Source organism: Anabrus simplex, chromosome 1 (genome assembly GCF_040414725.1).
Source record: "Anabrus simplex isolate iqAnaSimp1 chromosome 1, ASM4041472v1, whole genome shotgun sequence".
NCBI classification, from domain to species: Eukaryota; Metazoa; Arthropoda; class Insecta; order Orthoptera; family Tettigoniidae; genus Anabrus; species Anabrus simplex.
This window is the reverse complement of record NC_090265.1, coordinates 365,346,762-365,365,388: the sequence shown is the minus strand read 5'-3', so window position 1 is coordinate 365,365,388 and position 18,627 is coordinate 365,346,762. Positions and strand designations below refer to the sequence as shown.

Sequence of the window (18,627 nt, the reverse complement as noted above, 5' to 3'; positions counted from 1 at the left end):
AAGGAGTACAAGATGAAAATAAATAATTCCAAAACAAAAGTAATGGAGTGCAGTCGAACGAAGGCAGGTGCTGCAGGAAATATTAAATTAGGAAATGAAGTCTTAAAGGAAGTAGATGAATATTGTTACTTGGGTAGTAAAATAACTAACGATGGCAGAAGTAAGGAGGACATAAAATGCAGATTAGCACAAGCAAGGAAGAGCTTTCTTAAGAAAAGAAATTTGCTCACTTCAAACATTGATATCGGAATTAGAAAGATGTTTGTGAAGACTTTCGTGTGGAGCGTGGCATTGTATGGAAGTAAAACATGGACGATAACTAGCTCAGAAAGAAAGAGAATAGAAGCTTTTGAAATGTGGTGTTACAGAAGAATGCTGAAGGTGAGATGGATAGATCGAATCACAAATGAAGAGATACTGAATCGAATTGGCGAGAGGAGATCGATTTGGCTAAATTTGACAAGAAGAAGAGATAGAATGATAGGACACATCTTAAGACACCCAGGACTTATTCAGTTGGTTTTTGAAGGAAGTGTAGGTGGTAAGAACGGTAGAGGTAGACCAAGGTGTGAATATGACAAGCAGATTAGAGCAGATGTAGGATGCAGTAGTTACGTAGAAATGTAAAGGTTAGCACAGGATAGGATGGCATGGAGAGCTGCATCAAACCAGTCTATGGTCTGATGACTCAAACAACAACATGTATTTGTAGGCTTTGTAATTGCAAGGAGATCCTAGGTTTGACTGGCAGCCTGTGTAGCTTCTGCTCATTTAGCACTACTCACGTTGTACGTGCAGCTTAGAGGATGCTACGGATGCGAGCTAATCTACTACTGTTTAATATCTGTTGAGTGAGTCTACAACCGTGCATTAGCTTCCACTGCTCACACAAATAATGCTTCTTGGTTTGCACAGATCTACTTCCCTTATCAGAGAATTTCATAAAATCTGTGAGAATCCTGAGTAACTTGTGAATAGAAATCTGCCCATTCTTAATCCAAACAGGCGAAAGTCTTTATGTGATGCTGTTGATGTGGTTATGAGAGGCTTTAACCACCTCAGAGAATGAAAGGATTAGTGGGAAGCAACAGCCTGCACATCTCTAATGCTGAAGTTGCAATTAGATTACAGTTACCAGGCAAGACCTGGACTGCCCTGAATAATTAGAACAGGCCATGGTAGGTGCAGGGACTTTCTACATTAATGGAACAGGATACCAACTCACACATGTGACTGTGGAGCTAAGTGTCAGATCATTCATCACATTGTCAACAAATGTGTTGAAGGTAGTCGGGAGGAATTTCTTATGGCAACTCCAGAAGCTGTGCAATGGATTTAGAACCTTGACATTCAGTTACTGTAAAATGAACCAGAATTCTTGCTCATTGGACATTGGTGGGAAGCAGCAACCTACACTACATCTGTGATGCCGAATTTGCAATTGGATTATGGTTACCAGGCAAGACCTGGACTGCCATGACTGCCTTATGTATATTGTTTTACAGTGGACACCTGCTCGGGACCAGAACCTGATTGGATAAGAAAATGGCCGGTTAAAACAACAATATTAAAATGAAGGGCCTATCCATCAGTTTATAGTACTATATACTTTGAGGTATTTCACCATGTTTGAAACAATATTTCAAAACATTAGAGTTATAAAGTTAGTTTAGTTACAGTAACTACAGTATTAGATATTATTTGAACATGAAATAATAGAAAGAGTACAGTAGAGTATTTATGTACGAATGTGATTGTTTGTCATGATACAAAATATTAGTTCCAGTTCATGGTCCAAGAACTGTATATTTTACTTCACAACACAATAACTTATTCACTAACATAAACTTGTGAAAAAAGTCTATTCTATTCCATTGTTCACTAGACTGTTAAAATGTATAATATCAATAAAATGAACTTAACACATGGAACTGAATTTACTTAAAGTACTGTAATCTGTAATAGTTTTTTGCTTTTGTGTGTCCAATGATTTTTTGAAGACAAAGTTATGCCATTTCCTCATAAATGTAACATCTGTAGTTGATGATTTTCTTCATTGGTCAGTGACCATGTGGAAAACCAGAAGTGACATTATCACCATGTTGGCCAGTTAAGTGGGTGTTTACTGTATTAAGGTTATTTCCTAAGATATGTGTCTGCAAATTTACTAAATAAATATATTAAGCACCTACGACATTTCTTCAGAAAGTATACTCTTCCTAAACACTACCAAGTGTCTTTATATTCTTGCAAGTTGTGGATGGCTTCCACTGTCATTTGGTATGAAGAGCACTGAAGAATAATATGAACTTGGATCTCTTATAAGGATCTGCCAATCTGAGGCGTAAAGGCATGCTCGGTTCATCCGGAACGACATGGGTTCGATTCTCCTTCAGGAAAACAAAAAATTTAGGAAATGAAATCTCCACTTCTGTGGAGGTGTACAGTGCATAGCCCCGAGGGTCAATCAACCTGCACCAAAAATGAGGACCAGGTTAATTCCTGGGGATAAAGGTGAACGGACTTAGAGCAAACCACTCTACCCTGCCAACTGCTGAGGTTACTGATAATGGAAGCCTTTATGTTCCACTCCTTGAAGAGCCTTCATGGCCTATATGGAGATGGCTTTGCTTTGATTCCCTTTATAATAATTTGACCATTATTCATCTATAACTGATTTAACTGTGTCATATTTTGACCAGCTATCAGATTGTAGAGGTTGTGTAGTAAATTATTACTTTTAAATTTCAGATGTGGTACGGTAGATTCCCTTTATGGACCAACTAAAAATATCTGGCAGTCAAAATTTGATCGCCTCTTTGTTAGTACTGCCAATGCTGAGCTTGGTGCTAAGATAAAAAGTGGGTGTAGAGAGTTTCATCATGATGCTGCTGAAGAGGAGGAAGATTGGTTCATTGCTGGAGGAAGTTCTGGAGGAAGTGCTGTTGCAGTAGCAAGTGGAGCTGTGTTTGCGTGAGTAATATGCTAGTACCATCACTTTCTGTAGCTTTTATGATATTATAAATTGTGAATGAGTATCTTGGTCCACAAATGGGTTTAATATTTTATATTTATTGTAAGCAAATGACCAAAGATCTTCCTGGAGACTTATGGATACGAGGGAGAGGATACAGAAAGCAAAGGTCATTCAGTCTATAATGAATTTTGGGTGAGATTTAAAGTAGCAGGTGAATTTAATTCTAATAAACTTGCCGATGCTTTCTCTATAACTAGAGGTTGCATTGGTTGAGAAATCTTACAATAAAATTAGATATGAAATTATGTTTTAAATGGGGGGCATGACTAGCTCAGTGGCTTAGCTGCTGGCTTCCCATCCGGAAGGCTGAGGTTCGAATCACGGTCGATCCTGGGTTGATATTTTCATCTCAAGAATCACGTGGCGTCAGGAAGGGCATTCGGTCTTAAACTCCTGGCCAAAACCAAAATGAGCCTGGGAGGCTCCAGCAACCCCAGAAATAACTGGGATAAGCTGAAGAAAGTTTTATGAAATTATATTTTAAATCTCTCATAAAGATTATTGCAGCAGTTACAATTGAAAATGCTGGGCTGAGTGGCTCAGATGGTTGAGGTGCTAGCTTTCTGTCCCCAACTTGGCATGTTCGATCCTGGCTCAGTCCTGTGGTATTTGAAGGTGCTCAAATACATCAGCCTCATGTCGGTAGATTTACTGGCACATAATAGAACTCCTGCGGGACAAAATCCCGGCAGCTTGGCATCTCCGAAGACCGTAAAAGTAGTTAGTGGGATGTAAAGCAATATTATTATTACAATTGAAAATAACAAGCATCAAGTAAATTAATTTAGAGATACTGAAATTATATTAAAACTCAATATTTTTAAAAGTAAAATAAAGTTTTATTTGTAGACTATAAGATTATGATTTCTACATCAGCTACAGTTTTTTAATAGTTTGTATGGATTGCCAGGATTCTGTGCTTGGAAGGGGTTCTTTAACGTACCTCTAGCTCTGCTAATGTACTGGAATGAGTCTCTTGCATATAAGTTCTGTAGTGAAACCATTACGTGTATTGCATTACTACTTCAAGATGTATTTCATGACATTGTGCGGAGGGTGCAGGAGATATAATTCACAGGGGTTTACGACAATGACAGTGAGGTGCCAAGACAAGAAGCGGAACAAGGGAGAGCATCTGAAGCTAAGGGATGTTGTCAGAAGGGAATTCCCCTTAAAGCAGAATTTAAAACTGATATCACAAGTTTCAGAGGTGAGAGCATAACAATCTTCTTAACCATGCCTCCAACGAATGCCAATTCAGAGAAGCCAACTTAAAAAAAAATTTTTTTTAAAAGCTATTTTGCTTTATGTTGCACCGAAACAGATATGTCTTACGGCGACGATGGGATAGGAGCGGCCTAGGAATTGGAAGGAAGCGGCCGTGGCCTTAATTAAGGTACAGCCTCGGCATTTGCCTGGTGTGAAAATGGAAAACCATGGAAAACCATCTTCAGGGCTGCCGACAGTGGGGCTCGAACCCACTATCTCCCGATTACTGGATATTGGCCGCACTTCAGCGACTGCAGCTATCGAGCTCGGTGAAGCCAACTTCAAAGTATATTCAAATATTAATCTTATTTCAAAACTCTGACATTTCTTATGACTAAAAATCCTTAACGCAACATCTGAATTTTGCATGAAATTTAACATCATGTTTGGTACTTGTTCCGTAAATATTCTTCCAATAGCAGCGTATAAGAAGCAGTAGGCCTAGGGGCTGGATATTAAGGAGCCATGAATAAAATATGCTCAAAGTTTTATTTTACAAATGAATAAATTGCCTTCCTCCGTTTTCACAGAATTGCATCATACAGATTTTCTACACTGCACTGAATTCCCATTTAGTTCTTTGTTCAATTGTCTAATTTAACATCTTTAAACCACTCACATTTAAGTAATGCTAAAACACGATTATACATAAAACCACCTTAAAACGAGGGAACCAGCCCTCATGAACAGGTACCAATAAACGAGGAAAAGGTTTCTTTCTGCGAACAGTTAGGGCATACTCTGGCTATCTGACCACATTACAACAGAACTTACAAGGCACTCCAAACTAAACGGAGAACACTAAACAAATTGCATACCAAAGTGGAGCCAGGGTTTCCACTGAACTAGTTAATAGCCTCCGTTTTTTTGAACTTCAATTATCCAAGGTATAAATTTACAGTAAATAACATTCTACACTAAAAGGAACCTTCAAAGTTACACGACCTAGCAGAGGGTTACTCCTCTACACACGGAGGTTACAGATTGCCCATAGCACAATCACTTCCCTGAATGGGAAAACCTTAAAAATACCAGTTGTTTCTAAACACCAATGAGTTTACCCCCTTAGAGCACTGAAAGAGTAGGTAAAACGTTACCAGTTTACAATAGATACATGTTAATAAAGGCGTTTTCTAATACCTCAGGCCTATCCAATACGTAAACATTACAAGGAAGGAAACGAAGTCCCACTCTCTTACCTTCATGCTACGTGACCGGGGACGAAAGGCCAGAGAAAAGAGCCCGTCAAGGGAGCTCACAGCTCAAGTGCCAGCAAGCAATAGCCCGAAGCAGAGGCAACACTACAAGTCGCCGCCAAGGTCAAGTCTGACCCAACTCCTCAAGGGGTGAGGGGAGAGGGGAAGAGCCGTAAGGCACAGAGAGGGGGACCTCGATCCAAGGGCGGCGCTTCAGAGCGAGAACTTTCTTGATTACTCTGAAGCCATGCGGGGGGGGAACAAGGGCAAAATTTATTATTTAAAAGGTAACCGCATAGCTGAATAACAAATACATTTAAAATACATACAACAAGTACACAATACACAAGGCAGCTTGCAAGCATTATAAGGCACATAAGAACAACCAAACGATGGGAGGGGAGAGTAAAAGTTTTTCATGGCACAGTACTAATAAATTAGCCACTATGAAATTATGTATAAATTCAAGTGAAACTTTTTAAGAAGCTAGGCGCTAACCTTGTAAGCAGGCATCCCAAGGTGGAGAATCGCTCAAAGGGCAAAGGCGCGATGGCTCTGTTTCATTAATCAACGATCGAATTACATTCCGCCAGGTGCTTATTGTCATTGAGGACTGTGGGTTACATGCTGATTGTATCACCTGGGTCATAAGATCCTGAGATGAAGGGTTACACCAGGTTGGTTGGGGACAAACAGAGCTACCCTCATGTTTTTGTCGAGGCTACTTAAGCAAGGCACCTCCACACCGAGAGAGATTCACCAACTTTTGCTCCAGTTGTTCAGACAAACGGGTCGTGTTGCGCGTCTTTTGAGTATATTTGTCTTTGTGCAGTAGTGAAAGGAACTGTAAAACGCAACAGCCTCAAAATAAATCAAGAGAACTGTGTTTTGATTTAATCTGAGGACTCACAACATTCCCATATTGAAATGCATTTCTCGCGAATGAACTTCGAGAATTTTTCAAGACATTCGTACGGGTTATTATTATCACTAGGAAACTCGGTCATGTGAACGTGGAGTATGAACAGAACTGGAAACGTACCATGTTAATGGTAGTAAGAATACTAGTGGCCCAGTCGTGAATAGAACATGTGCTTTTAAAACCATTACGGGAAAATTTACGTTGTGGGCTTAAGAACAAAGGGGAGTCAGGATATTAGTCCCAATAAGCTAGTAAGGCTAGATCAAAGAGGTGTGCCGCCATTCAGTGTCAGAAACGTAACTCCCATGTAGTTGAATGTGCTAGTGGTGTGATTGACCGGAGGAGATGTTGTGTGTAACGAAGTGTTCCTTTGCAACAACTATTACCTTTGGGAAGCAGCCTAGCAGCATAGATCAGCAGATGATGACAGAACCCAAGAGCATGGACATCCCATTGACCAGCGCAACCGATATGGAGGCTTAAATCCTCAAATGAACCTCCCGAGGTGTGAATGAAGTACAGCACAGGAATAGGATGAGTACACCTTAATCATCATGTAGCTAGAGAATGCGGGGATTTGTACCTATGTAAATACTGCAACTGAGATTTAGTATTGACCAGATCAAGGGTCATTAGGAAAGGAGCAATTTTGAGTGTGTTATATTTCATTCATTTGAGTAGAAATAGTTTCTTGGGATTTTTACTATGTTTAATTTGATTAATCCTCTATTTTCATTTCGGAATTGAATAATATATCTCTAAAGAAGGGATGGTACTGGTATAGTTGGAGATGTATTAAAATTTGAGAGTGCTTCAGATGGGGAGAAATGAGTTAGCTTTGTAAATACTGTTCGGTAAGTTACCGTTGCATGATGAATAGTGTCTTCGCTAAATGCATGAAATAATACTTGTAGAATTGAGGGAATAAGAAAGCACTCATTGTGAAAGTAATTTGCATGTTTGTAGTTAGTTGTTCTTGGTTATATGAACACAGCAGGATGTGTGACCCGCCTGGACTCGAATACCGTCCCATCAGTTAGCTAGTGTTCCCATAACGGAACAATATTTGTGATCCTGTTAAAGCAGGGTCTTTGGTAAAAACAAATACAGTAAAACCTCGGTAAGACATTTCTGCAGGGGACAAAAAAAAATGAACACATTAAGCGAGGAAACGTACTACTGAATATACGAATAAAAACTATCCAACAGGGATATGGAAATACTAGATACGTTTTTATTCTGGCCTGAATGCATTTTACGTTGTGTATTCGTGGGTACAGTGAAAACTATATCTAACCATTTCCAAAGATGAGAGGAAACTATTAAAAGGTGTGAAAAACACGAGAGAACAAATATGAAAACCTTCTCTGCTGGGGTTTATAAAATACAAGTGCATTGAAAGGTGTGAAAAACACCAAACAACAAATATGAAAACATATGTACGGAGGCCAATAAAAATATCCAAGTACGGTATTATTGCAGATCACACTCTTTCTAAAACAAATGTTAGTAGTAGCCTTTTATTTCGGAGCAGTGGGTTATTAAGATTATTTTCTGGTCACACTCTTAGACAATGAATTGGAGGTTAAACTTGACCATGGTGTGACCAGGAGGAATCAGGAGTGACTTTGGCTGCCATTTTGAAAAATTTGACCAAATCGAATGATCCGAGTTGAAACTCGAAAGTGTGAGTTTAACATTCGCAACCTCTGCACGCTTAAAGATGCGGATGCCAGTCCACTTTTACAAAGATGTTATTTTGTCTTCATTACTAAGGAATTTCACGACTTTTTCCTTATCCATAACTAGGCTATCACAAGACAGATATGCACCACGCTAGTCATTTTCACATGATTATGCTCCTAATTCAGATATAGGCTACCATATCACGCAACAAAACTTAACTATACCACTCAACAAAAATAACTTTCTAACTTCTGAATGGAATGCGAAATACAAGCACAAGAAGGCTCACTTTTTCCATAATCTAAGGCTCTTACCCAAGTTGTAAGTCACATTTCTTTCACAAGGGATGACAAAGAACATATTCAGGGCTAGGGAAACTGATATTGTACTCGTAGTAAGCGGTAATAGCAAAAATTTTTAATGCAATAAGTATGTTCCCAATCCAGCTATAGGCTACCGAATTATGCGACAAATGTTCGCTACACTTCACTGTACCACTCAACATGACATTTTTCTAACTTCTGAATGGAATGTGAAATACAAGCACAAATAGACTCACTGTGTTATTCAGCACTCTTGCTGCTAACCGGCAAGCAAAACTGAACATTCCTGAGGCTAAGCTTGCTCCCCAAACGTGCAGCTTATCCTGTTAAGTTCAGGAATTTAAGGCCTTTTTCCTTAATCACACAACTGTGGCCGGAATTGGAAATCGCGTTTGTTTCACAAGGGATGACAAGTAACATTTTCAGAGCTAGGAAAAATGTGATCGTACTATACTTATAAATTGTATAATTTTTAATTTATAAATTGATCTTTTTACATGAATTATTAAGAAAAGAATATTCATTAGGACATATTCTCTATGGAATATTGTACAAGTGTTTCCTTGACGACTGCTTTCAATTGTAGAAATAATTTATATATTTTCTCTTGAGATTTTTGTTTGTTTTAATGTTGTCAATCTTCTGTTAATTTTAAGGACACTTCCTCTAAAACATTACTTTGTCAATTTATATATTTTTCATCTAAACAGTGTTATGTGGCTGAAGATGTTGATAATATATGAAACATGTACCACTTTTAACCATTAAATTGCCTTAGGCAATCATTGTATCGACTAGGTGGAAAATAAATAAATACTTGGTTGTGAATCTAAGCGGTAATAGCGAAAATTCATGATGTGATAAGCAAGATATTTTTATATAGATTTGAAATTGATGAGAATCAAGACTTCGAATTTACGACATGCTAAGCGGGAAAACGTGTTAATGAGGAACGCTCTAATGAGGTTTCACTGTAATAATAATAATAATAATAATAATAATAATAATAATGAAAATCCGTTCTGGAGGTTAGAGGGAATTTACTATTCTTAAGTGTTCTTCAGATGTGAAGTGAGGACTGGAGATAGGAAGACTTAATAGGTATGATTTAGCTTAAAGGGAAATGCCTTGATAAGAATATGATAATGTATGATTGTGCTAGAGGAATTAGGAATACAAATTTACTGTGGTCTTTGGTAAATTCCTTGAGTTATAGAGGGGTACGAGAAATGACCATACTGGAAGTGATATTGAAATACATTAGTTATATTAAAAGAGGCTTTTAACTAAAAAGTGTGAGAAATTGCAGACTGAGCCATAAAGGGCGTGTCTGCAATATGTTTACTGTCAGGCCATAGCTGATTGAGATGTGGGGAAATGTTGCCCTTCATTGTTATAAGGTCAGGAGAGGGACTAAGCTAGCTCGTCCGCCACTAAGTGTTATGGTATTTCTCTGGAGACAAAATGAAAATATGAAATATTTCAAATGTTTATCCGTGGTTCATTGTAATGTGATTTAATAAATTAATGACAACCGACTGGTAGGAGTCCTTCATTTTTTTTTCTGTCAACTAAATTATCTAGGGGTTTCAGGTGTCCCTATTGGTGATAGTAGAAGTCTGTCAGTTTGAGTTCAAGGCAATCCAGGACATCGTCATACTCAGTTTTTCCTGCAGGAACAGTTTTTTCTTTTTCCAGCCAAGGTTATATGTTTCTGTGTATTGTTTTGCATTCCTTTTGTTATGTTCCAGTACAGGTTCCACCCTGCTATTTGTCCTGGTATGTCATAGATTTGATTCCCGACCCAATGATGTTTTTCTTGATTTGTACTTGGTTGAATTTAATTCCTATTGTCTTTGTCATGTCAGTGTTAAATTAGGCATAACCACTCAAAGATAACTTCATTTTTCTTGTATAATGTTGGAAAGGGGCTTGATAATTACCCATTGGCTTCATGATTGCTATATTCCATTTTAATTCTTGTTAATATGAGGTGTACTCATCTTACCTCAAGGATAATCATTTTGATAAAACCATGAATAACTTTGGTTGGAGATTAGCCACTGAACTAAGATCCAGTGACCTAGTGTACAGTTTCATTAATATATTTTTTGTGATTGTTCATTTCATTTCCTGTATCTATCAAGGTTTCATTTTAGAATTTTTTGTAGAGTTTCATTTGAAATAGAATAAATTGAGCATCCCTAAATTTCCTCTGCTCTTCTAAGGCTGTACGTTAGATTTAGTTTATTAGACCCAAACTCTGCACGACCCGAGATGATGGAAGATTAGATTGTGGAGTGGAGATGCATGTGTTCAAACCTCGCACGGCTAGTGGGGCATTTACCACCTCATCGCAAAGGTTCCATATAGCTTCTAGACCAGGTGACATTGAACTCTGTGCCAGTAAGGTTCCAGTAAGGCTCACCCATAAATCCAACTGGTCTATATATGATTTGATTTGCATTTGTTTGTTCCTTTCCATTACTGGTAAATCCGTCCAGCTCCATGGCTAAATAGTTACTGTGCTGGCGTTTGGTTATAGGAGTCCCAGGTTCAATTCCCGGCAGGGTCAGAAATTTTAACCATCATTAGTTAATTTTGCTGGCACGGGGGTTGGGTGTATGTGTCGTCTTCATCATCATTTCATTCTCATCACGACGCGCAGGTCGCCTACGGGAGTCAAGTCAAAAGATTTGCACCCGGCGAGCTGAACATGTCCTCGGACACTCCCAGCACTAAATGCCATACGCCATTTCATTTAATTTACTGGTAAATCCAACTGGGTTCGCCAGAAGTTGATCCTATAACCAAGTACTGCTCAAATGGCCACAAGGTTAAAAGATGATGATGAATATTGTTTTAAGGTGCCTCACATTAAGGTCATCAGCCCCTACTGTTAAAGAACATAGTCTAGTTGTGGAGTTTTTACTTTCTCTTGATTCATGCTGTCTTAATTCAAAATGTTGTAGAATCTTAACTCGCTTCAGTCAGCTATTGGCTGTCGTGCAATAGTTGTTGAGATTTTTAGAACAAATTGCTAGTGTGTTGAAATTATTACTTTACCAGTTAATCAGTCTATAAGAGTTAAGATACCTCTTTCATCTCCAGTAAGCAGGTATATTGTAAATATGTTGCTTGTTCATCATTCATGCATAATCTGTATCATTTACATGAGGTGAGCATGGATAACTTTTGGACACAGGATTAATATTCACGGAGGGATCTAGGGTTTGAGAGAACATTAGCTGCTCATTCTTATATCATATTAGGATTAAGATTTTACTTCCTTCTGTGTAAAGTATGTACAGTATACTGCAGAGCCATCTTACTAGCTTTATGGTTTGTGCAAGCGCACAAATGGTTTAGGTAACATCTTTGTGTGTTTGACTTCTAAGCCTCAAGAATAACAGGAAATGAATAAATATATCAGGTTGTGAAAGAGGTGGTATCACTACCTCCTAAGACAGTGAAAGTACTTGTTAGGCACATTAACTATCAGAAACACTGAGCAATCCTGGTGGCCTGGTATTGGAGTAGCTAGGTAAACAAACCTATATTAGGGTGAGATACATTAATAGGATGACCATAGTGTGGCGGGTTCTCTGGTCTTCATGCGGAGAGCTTAGTATTATGCAAGTTGATATTTAAGTTAGGTTTTGGAAGGTCTGCACAGTTGTATATGCTAAGGAGAGAAAGCAGAGTTCACTGTGGACTTCTTTTTGACAGTGTGTTTGGATCTCTCTGACCTTGGATGTAACTTTGATCTGTCAGAAATGCTTGATCTGATAATGACCAATGACAAGACTACTGCTGTTCTTGCCATTAATTCTTTGAGAGAGTGAACTGTTCATGAACTTCAGAATTTTCAAGTGACCGTTACTCAGACTCAGGAAACAGGTGTCCCTTTTGTTGAGTATCTTTTATATTTAGTGATATTTTCTCCTCTTTTCTGAGATTTTTGTCCTTTCACCAGAATTTATTGAGTTATTTCATGTTCCATTTGTTTTCATATGATTTTTCCATTTATAAATTTCAAAGGGCTAATGATATTGCAGTTTTGCCCTTTGAACAAGAGCTCACATCACCAGACCTTACTCACATTTGTGAGAGCTTGATTTACTACATTTTATATAGGAACTTGATTGATGAGATACTTGGACCATCTCACATAATCATGAGGTCCCTAGAAATCTAGAGGGTAGTGAAGATTCACCATGTACAAAACACAGTTATGTACTGTATTTCTACTCATTTTTTTTCAATTTTATGTTTGTAGGGAAATAGGATATAAACATATTAATCAAAACATACTCTTCTTCAGTTTATTTTCAGGTCTGTAAGGTTTAAGAAAAAGTCAGTAGATGTAGGATTTTCAAAATGAATTATTGTGCCCCTGTGGTTGGGTTGCATGAAATACTATAGGTTTTGTGTTATATGATCATGAGATGTAATATTGTATGCTAAATTCTCTTTAACCTATCTTGTACCTGCCAGCTATTTTTAGACAGTATCTATACCATACCTGCCATCCCTTCCGATTTACCTGAAAACTTTCCGTTTTTTAACTCGTCTTCCGATTTTCCAATTTATTTTTAATTCTTCCTATTTTTGACCAATATAAGCTCCAGTATGATAAATACACTTCCCCTAGGATAAAGGATAAATTCTTATATGCTTGTGTAATTTACCCAACCTCATTTTCAAGCGTTTTGATGCTTTATTTCGCCAGTGTATCGTCCGTCGCCTTCGGGTATAATGTTTCCTGCTCGCTACAGCAGCATGTGTGCTATACAGCCGGGGATTTGGGATGGCAATCTTCCTACAAGCAAGAGAGGCTAGGAAATCCTAGCGCACGCTAGCGACTCAGTTAATCGGGACGAAAGAATGAGTTTCTTAATGTGTGGTTCGCGCGCTATTAACATAGTTTCTGTGCGTAATTCCGTTGGAGTTGTAGGCCACCAGTGGCATATACTGAGGGCTACCAAGGCTATCAGTGAAGCCCAAACCTCAATTGAGAATGATGGGAGTCTAAAGCACTTATAATGTAAGCATCTGACACATTCTTCCATTTACAAAACTTAAAAACAATGACAAAATATGTCACACATATTTCTGAGAGCTAAGCATTGGAGACTGATATCACAGCCCAGACTCTCGTCCCTCTCCCCTCGACCCACTTCAAGCGGCTTGCTGATGTATGTCCAATAGGTGCTGGGACCGAGGTGATAGCTGTGCTAGGCTTCGTTCCACCAGATCGCCACTGCTAACTGTCAATCATGCATTACTCATCGCATATACTTCCTCACCTCCATATGACTGGTAATTAGATAGATAACAGAGTGCTGGTATTTCACTCCCATTTACTTCTACATCCTTGTAGGAAGAAACTGCAGGGCTCCTGTTATAGGAGTAATATAGTTTTCTTTTTATTGGTAGATCTGCTAAAATGAAATGCATTCTTTCAGGTTTAGCGTTCTCTTTTGTTGGTTGCAGTTGAACCCGTGATCATGGGTCGGACACCACCACTGATCTCCCAAGGAAGCTAATTAACCAGTGACCGATGGGTACGACCGCTGTAAAATTCAACATGTTTAAATAATAATAATAATAATAATAATAATAATAATAATAATAATAATAATAATAATAATAATAATAATAATAATAATAATAATAATAATACTAATAATAATAATGGTGCATGGCATTTGTTTAGGCTTAGGATAAAATGAATTGCGAATACATCATAAACACCCAGTCCCCAAGCCAGGGGAATTAATAGTGTGAGGGGGTTGATTCTGAAAATTGAACCAGGGCCATTGGACCAAAGGCAAGCATTCTGTCCATTTAGCCACAAAAATGGACTTTAATTTGCTAAACCTTAGGCTTCCATCACCACTGATCAGGTGTTGAGTATTGACAGTAGCAGTGGCCAGGGCAGTAGCTCGTGAAGCTGCCTTCACAACACAACAGGCTTCTCCGTTGGCTATTGGCTACAGCTCAAAATGCTGAAGGCTTCACGTTCACTAAACCAACTATTGAAAAGGGGTAACCTAAGTCTAGTAGTAGCCCACGTCTTGATCCCAACACACGCCACTGTAGGCCACGTGTGTTTTCTAGCGGTTCTGTGCTTTTCCCCATGTCAAAGTCGTATGCCAATAATGCATGAGACATACCTATCTGTTTTGTATGTGGTAGCTTCTCGTATTTCAGTGCCTTTTGTTCATTCCTACTTCATAATTTTAGTGAGTTGAATGTATTTCAGGGAGGTGTGTCGGTGACAGTTTCTGGTATTTCCTTTTCATGTTATGGCCAAAAAACATAAACAAGTGTTCAGAGATACCTATAAAATTAAATTTCCATTCATTTTACAGTCTAATAAAGGAAACTATTATGTGTTTTGTTGCGTGTGTTGGTGTTGATATAAATACAGTGGAACCTCGATATCTCGAATCAGCTTGGGAGATAAATTTTACTTCGAAGTATTGAAATTTTTGAGATATAGAGAATACCGTTTTTGAGCATGTGTAGCACATAAATGAATTGTATGTATCTACGGGCTTTTACTGAATACATTATTTTTAATAGTACTTTAAAATATATAAATAAACTCTATATTTTTTTATAGTACTTAAGAGTACTTAAAAATATAAAAATAAACTCTATTTCATATGGCATCACTTTAATTATAATACTTATTGTAGTAACTTTTTAGAAGACAGGAGATGGTACATACAGTAGTGAAGCAAGAAACATAGCTCCGTTAACACCTTTGGAAAACAAATCAGTCTCTTCTGTTTGTTTCAGTTAACCTTTCCTCCCTTCACGTTGAAACTTCTCGTCAGTACCACGCAGCCAAGTTTCGTAAATGGAGCTTGTCATCTGCGACTTCTGGGCTTGCTTTCGGATGTGACACTCGAGAAATAGCTAGGCCTTTTCCGATCACTAGAAGTTTGAGTTTTTCGGTTCCCGTCATATTAGTTCCCAGCTTCACTGCAACCATTTCTTCACCTGTTAACTGTTCCTCACAAACCACAATGCCGTATCGCACAGTTAATGTTGCACAACATTCGAGTTACAGAGTATTTTTTGCTTCAAGGGAGGAAATGTTTGCTTTGAGAAATTCGTGTAACCGAATTTCGAGTAATAGAGAAATAAATACACATGAAGAATAGGACAAACGGCCAGAAAATTTAAGTTACTTCGAGATACTGAAAATTTGAGTAATGGAGGTTCGAGATATTGAGGTTCGACTGTATTATTATTCGTATGTATGTGTCATAAATGAGTGATTAGGAACTTTTTTTGTAACCATTTTTATGTTTTTTAGTTTAAGATTTTAAATGTAATGGTCAATTCGCATTGTAACTGTAAATATGTATGCCTTTTATCCTGTCCTTCTTTCACTTAGACCGTGGCTCAATAAATGTGATGAAATCCAAGAATTAAAAATTTTTCCTATTTTTGATTTATAAAAGTTGGCAGCTATGCTATACATTCCCTCTTGTGACTTTAGTGCACCAGCAGTCCCAGTTGTCCAGTACCTTATAAATCTATCACTACAAGTCCATTGTCTGACTACTGAACGAATTGGCTGTGTTGTGTAGGTCATGTAGCTGTAAGCTTGTGTTCAGGAGATAGTTCGGCAGTCGTGAATATGATTTTCTGTGGTGTTTTCCATTTTCACACCAGGCAAATGTTGGTTGTACCTTAATAAAGCGTGGCCACTACCTTCCCCGTCCTCAACTCTTTCCCAAATCAGTATTACTGATAACCTATATGTGTTAGTATGACGTTAAAGAGGTAGTGTTGCCTCACTGAAACAGCTGTAAAGTTTGTTAGGAAAACACATCAAATTACAAAAATTCACTGGTTTTTTTACAGAGCATTGGGTTCTGACACAGGTGGTTCGACTCGTAATCCTGCTGCCTACTGTGGTGTAGTAGGTCTTAAGCCCAGCTATGGTCTCCTATCTCGCCATGGACTCATTCCATTAGTCAATTCCATGGATGTTCCTGGCATTCTCACCCGGACTGTGGATGACAATGCTACTCTGTTCAGTTAGTATATTTCATTCACTTGCATGGAAGACAATGTAATGAAACATGAAAGCTTAAAATTGTAATCTAGTTATATATAATTTCCTCCATTGTTGGGATAGTGGTGGTGGTGGTTGTGGTGGTTATTATTTTAAGAGGAAGTGCAACTGGGCGGCAACCTCCATTAACACTAATCAGAAGGAAAAAAATGGAAGAGATCCGACTCTTTGAAAAATGAAAGTGTCGGAAAAAGAAAGGGTAGGGCCTCAAAAGGGATGAAAATGAAAGACTCCCTGGGTCTCAAAAACCTAATACTTTCAAAAGTTGATCATGGGAGGTCGTATAGGAAAGATGAAGGTAGGGAGCCTGACACAAGTTATGCCAGACTCAGCTAGGGGGACTATGGTCACTAACCCATGCTCCCAAGTTGAAAGTTCCTGGTTCCCCTTTTAGTCACCTCTTACAATGGGCAGAGATACTGGGGGTGATATTCTACCACCCTGTACCACAGAGGAAATAAGGAAAAATATGCTTGACCCCTCTTTCTTCACTTGATTAAGAACTGTATATGTACTGTATATGTTTTTCTCCTTTAATTTACCTTTTTTTTAAAAAGTTATTTTCGTATATTAATATAGACACAGATACGATAGCCACAATTAGAGTCGGAAGACACCACAAAATTTGAGTACTTTAACTTCTGGTGGTGCATAGGGTAGCAGTGAAAACCGTTCATCTGGTCCTATTGGCAGCCATCTGCTTTACTTCACTCCAGGTTTTTCGAGCTTTCATGTTGTCATCTTCTCCTTCAAGTATTTCACAGGTGATCATATCTTCATGCAATTTGTGGATACTTTTCAATGGCTCCATGTGGTTTCCTTAATGTGTGGCTGATCCACTGCCACTTTCTCTCCTTAATCTGATGATTTATTTGGCTGTTGGCATATTGCCTTGTTGCCCTCCACAAGTCGTCATGTGGTATCACATCAGCCGTCTTACATTTATAGTTTTGTACAGGCACCAGTTAATAAAGACCTGCGATCAGTTTTCTATCTTTGTGGCTGTCCAAATTTCACTGCCATACAAAAGAAGCCTACGTTTGTGTTGAACAGTCAAAGTTTTGTTCTTGAGATTTTGTTTTGCCAAACAGGGTACAGTTGCACAAAGGCTTCATTTGGCTCTTGACATCATCTTCTGATTCTTCAGCCTTCTGAACAATCCTACCAAAGTACATAAAACAAATCAGTTTGGTTTACTTCCTCATTTACTACCAACTTCGTCTCAGTTCTGGAGTTAATTCTCATTTCCTTAGTTTTTCTGGCAGTGATCTTTATTCCTTCTTCCTTTGCTTCATGTTGTAATTTCACCAACTTTGCGTCCATGCCACGAAATCCCTCTGCGAGTAGACATACCCACATCATCTGCATAATCAGTGTTCTCAAGCCTTTCTAGTATTTTTCCTCTATTACATCTCCTCCTGTCTACTATGACCTCCTTCATCACTCTATACAACACTAACAGGAACAGGGTGGGTGAGAGTGTACACCCTTGTTGATAAATAACATTATTTCATAAGTTTTCTTTACTCATTGATATGGTGTATTAGGACACAATACTTCTTTGAATTGTAAACACAAAAGATTGTGTTATGTTGTTTTATTCTTTGATCTGACCACTGATGAAGGGAATGGTTGACTTCCCGAAACATGTTTGGTTGAATAAATAATTTTCTGTCATTAATAAGTGTATTGACAAAGCTGATTCAAATATAACTATTTTAAATAGTTCTGTAAAAGTGTACAGCCTTGTCACACTCCAAAATTAGTCTGAATACATTCTGTTTTTTCCACTGTGCAAAACTTGGCATTCGTATTCTTCGTATATTTCCTTGATGATACAACCTGTGACAATGAAGTTCAGTGAATGAAGTCAGAACGGTTGATCTGGCAACACTGGCGGCATGCAACACTGCACGTGTAGCAGCAGGTTTTAACCACCTGCTCGCAACGTTGTTCAGTTGAGCATCGTGTGTGTGTGCTGTGTAAGACCTGTTTGACTCAGTGTGTGTTTAGTGCATTGGTTCTGAACTGCGAACAGGAACATGAACGATCAAAAAATCAATGTACAGTTTTGTTTTAAACTTGGCAAGACA

General features: G+C 38.2%; 1 protein-coding gene across 1 annotated transcript in view; it reads left to right on the top strand.

Moving 5' to 3' along the window:
- The window catches only part of GatA (glutamyl-tRNA(Gln) amidotransferase subunit A, mitochondrial), an 83,560-nt gene that overhangs the window by 13,378 nt on the left and 51,555 nt on the right, over nucleotides 1–18,627 (top strand). The window contains exons 4-5 of the mRNA XM_067142908.2: nucleotides 2,752–2,973; nucleotides 16,321–16,496. Coding sequence (XP_066999009.2) covers nucleotides 2,752–2,973; nucleotides 16,321–16,496 — 398 coding nt within the window. The remainder of the gene's footprint in view (nucleotides 1–2,751; nucleotides 2,974–16,320; nucleotides 16,497–18,627) is intronic.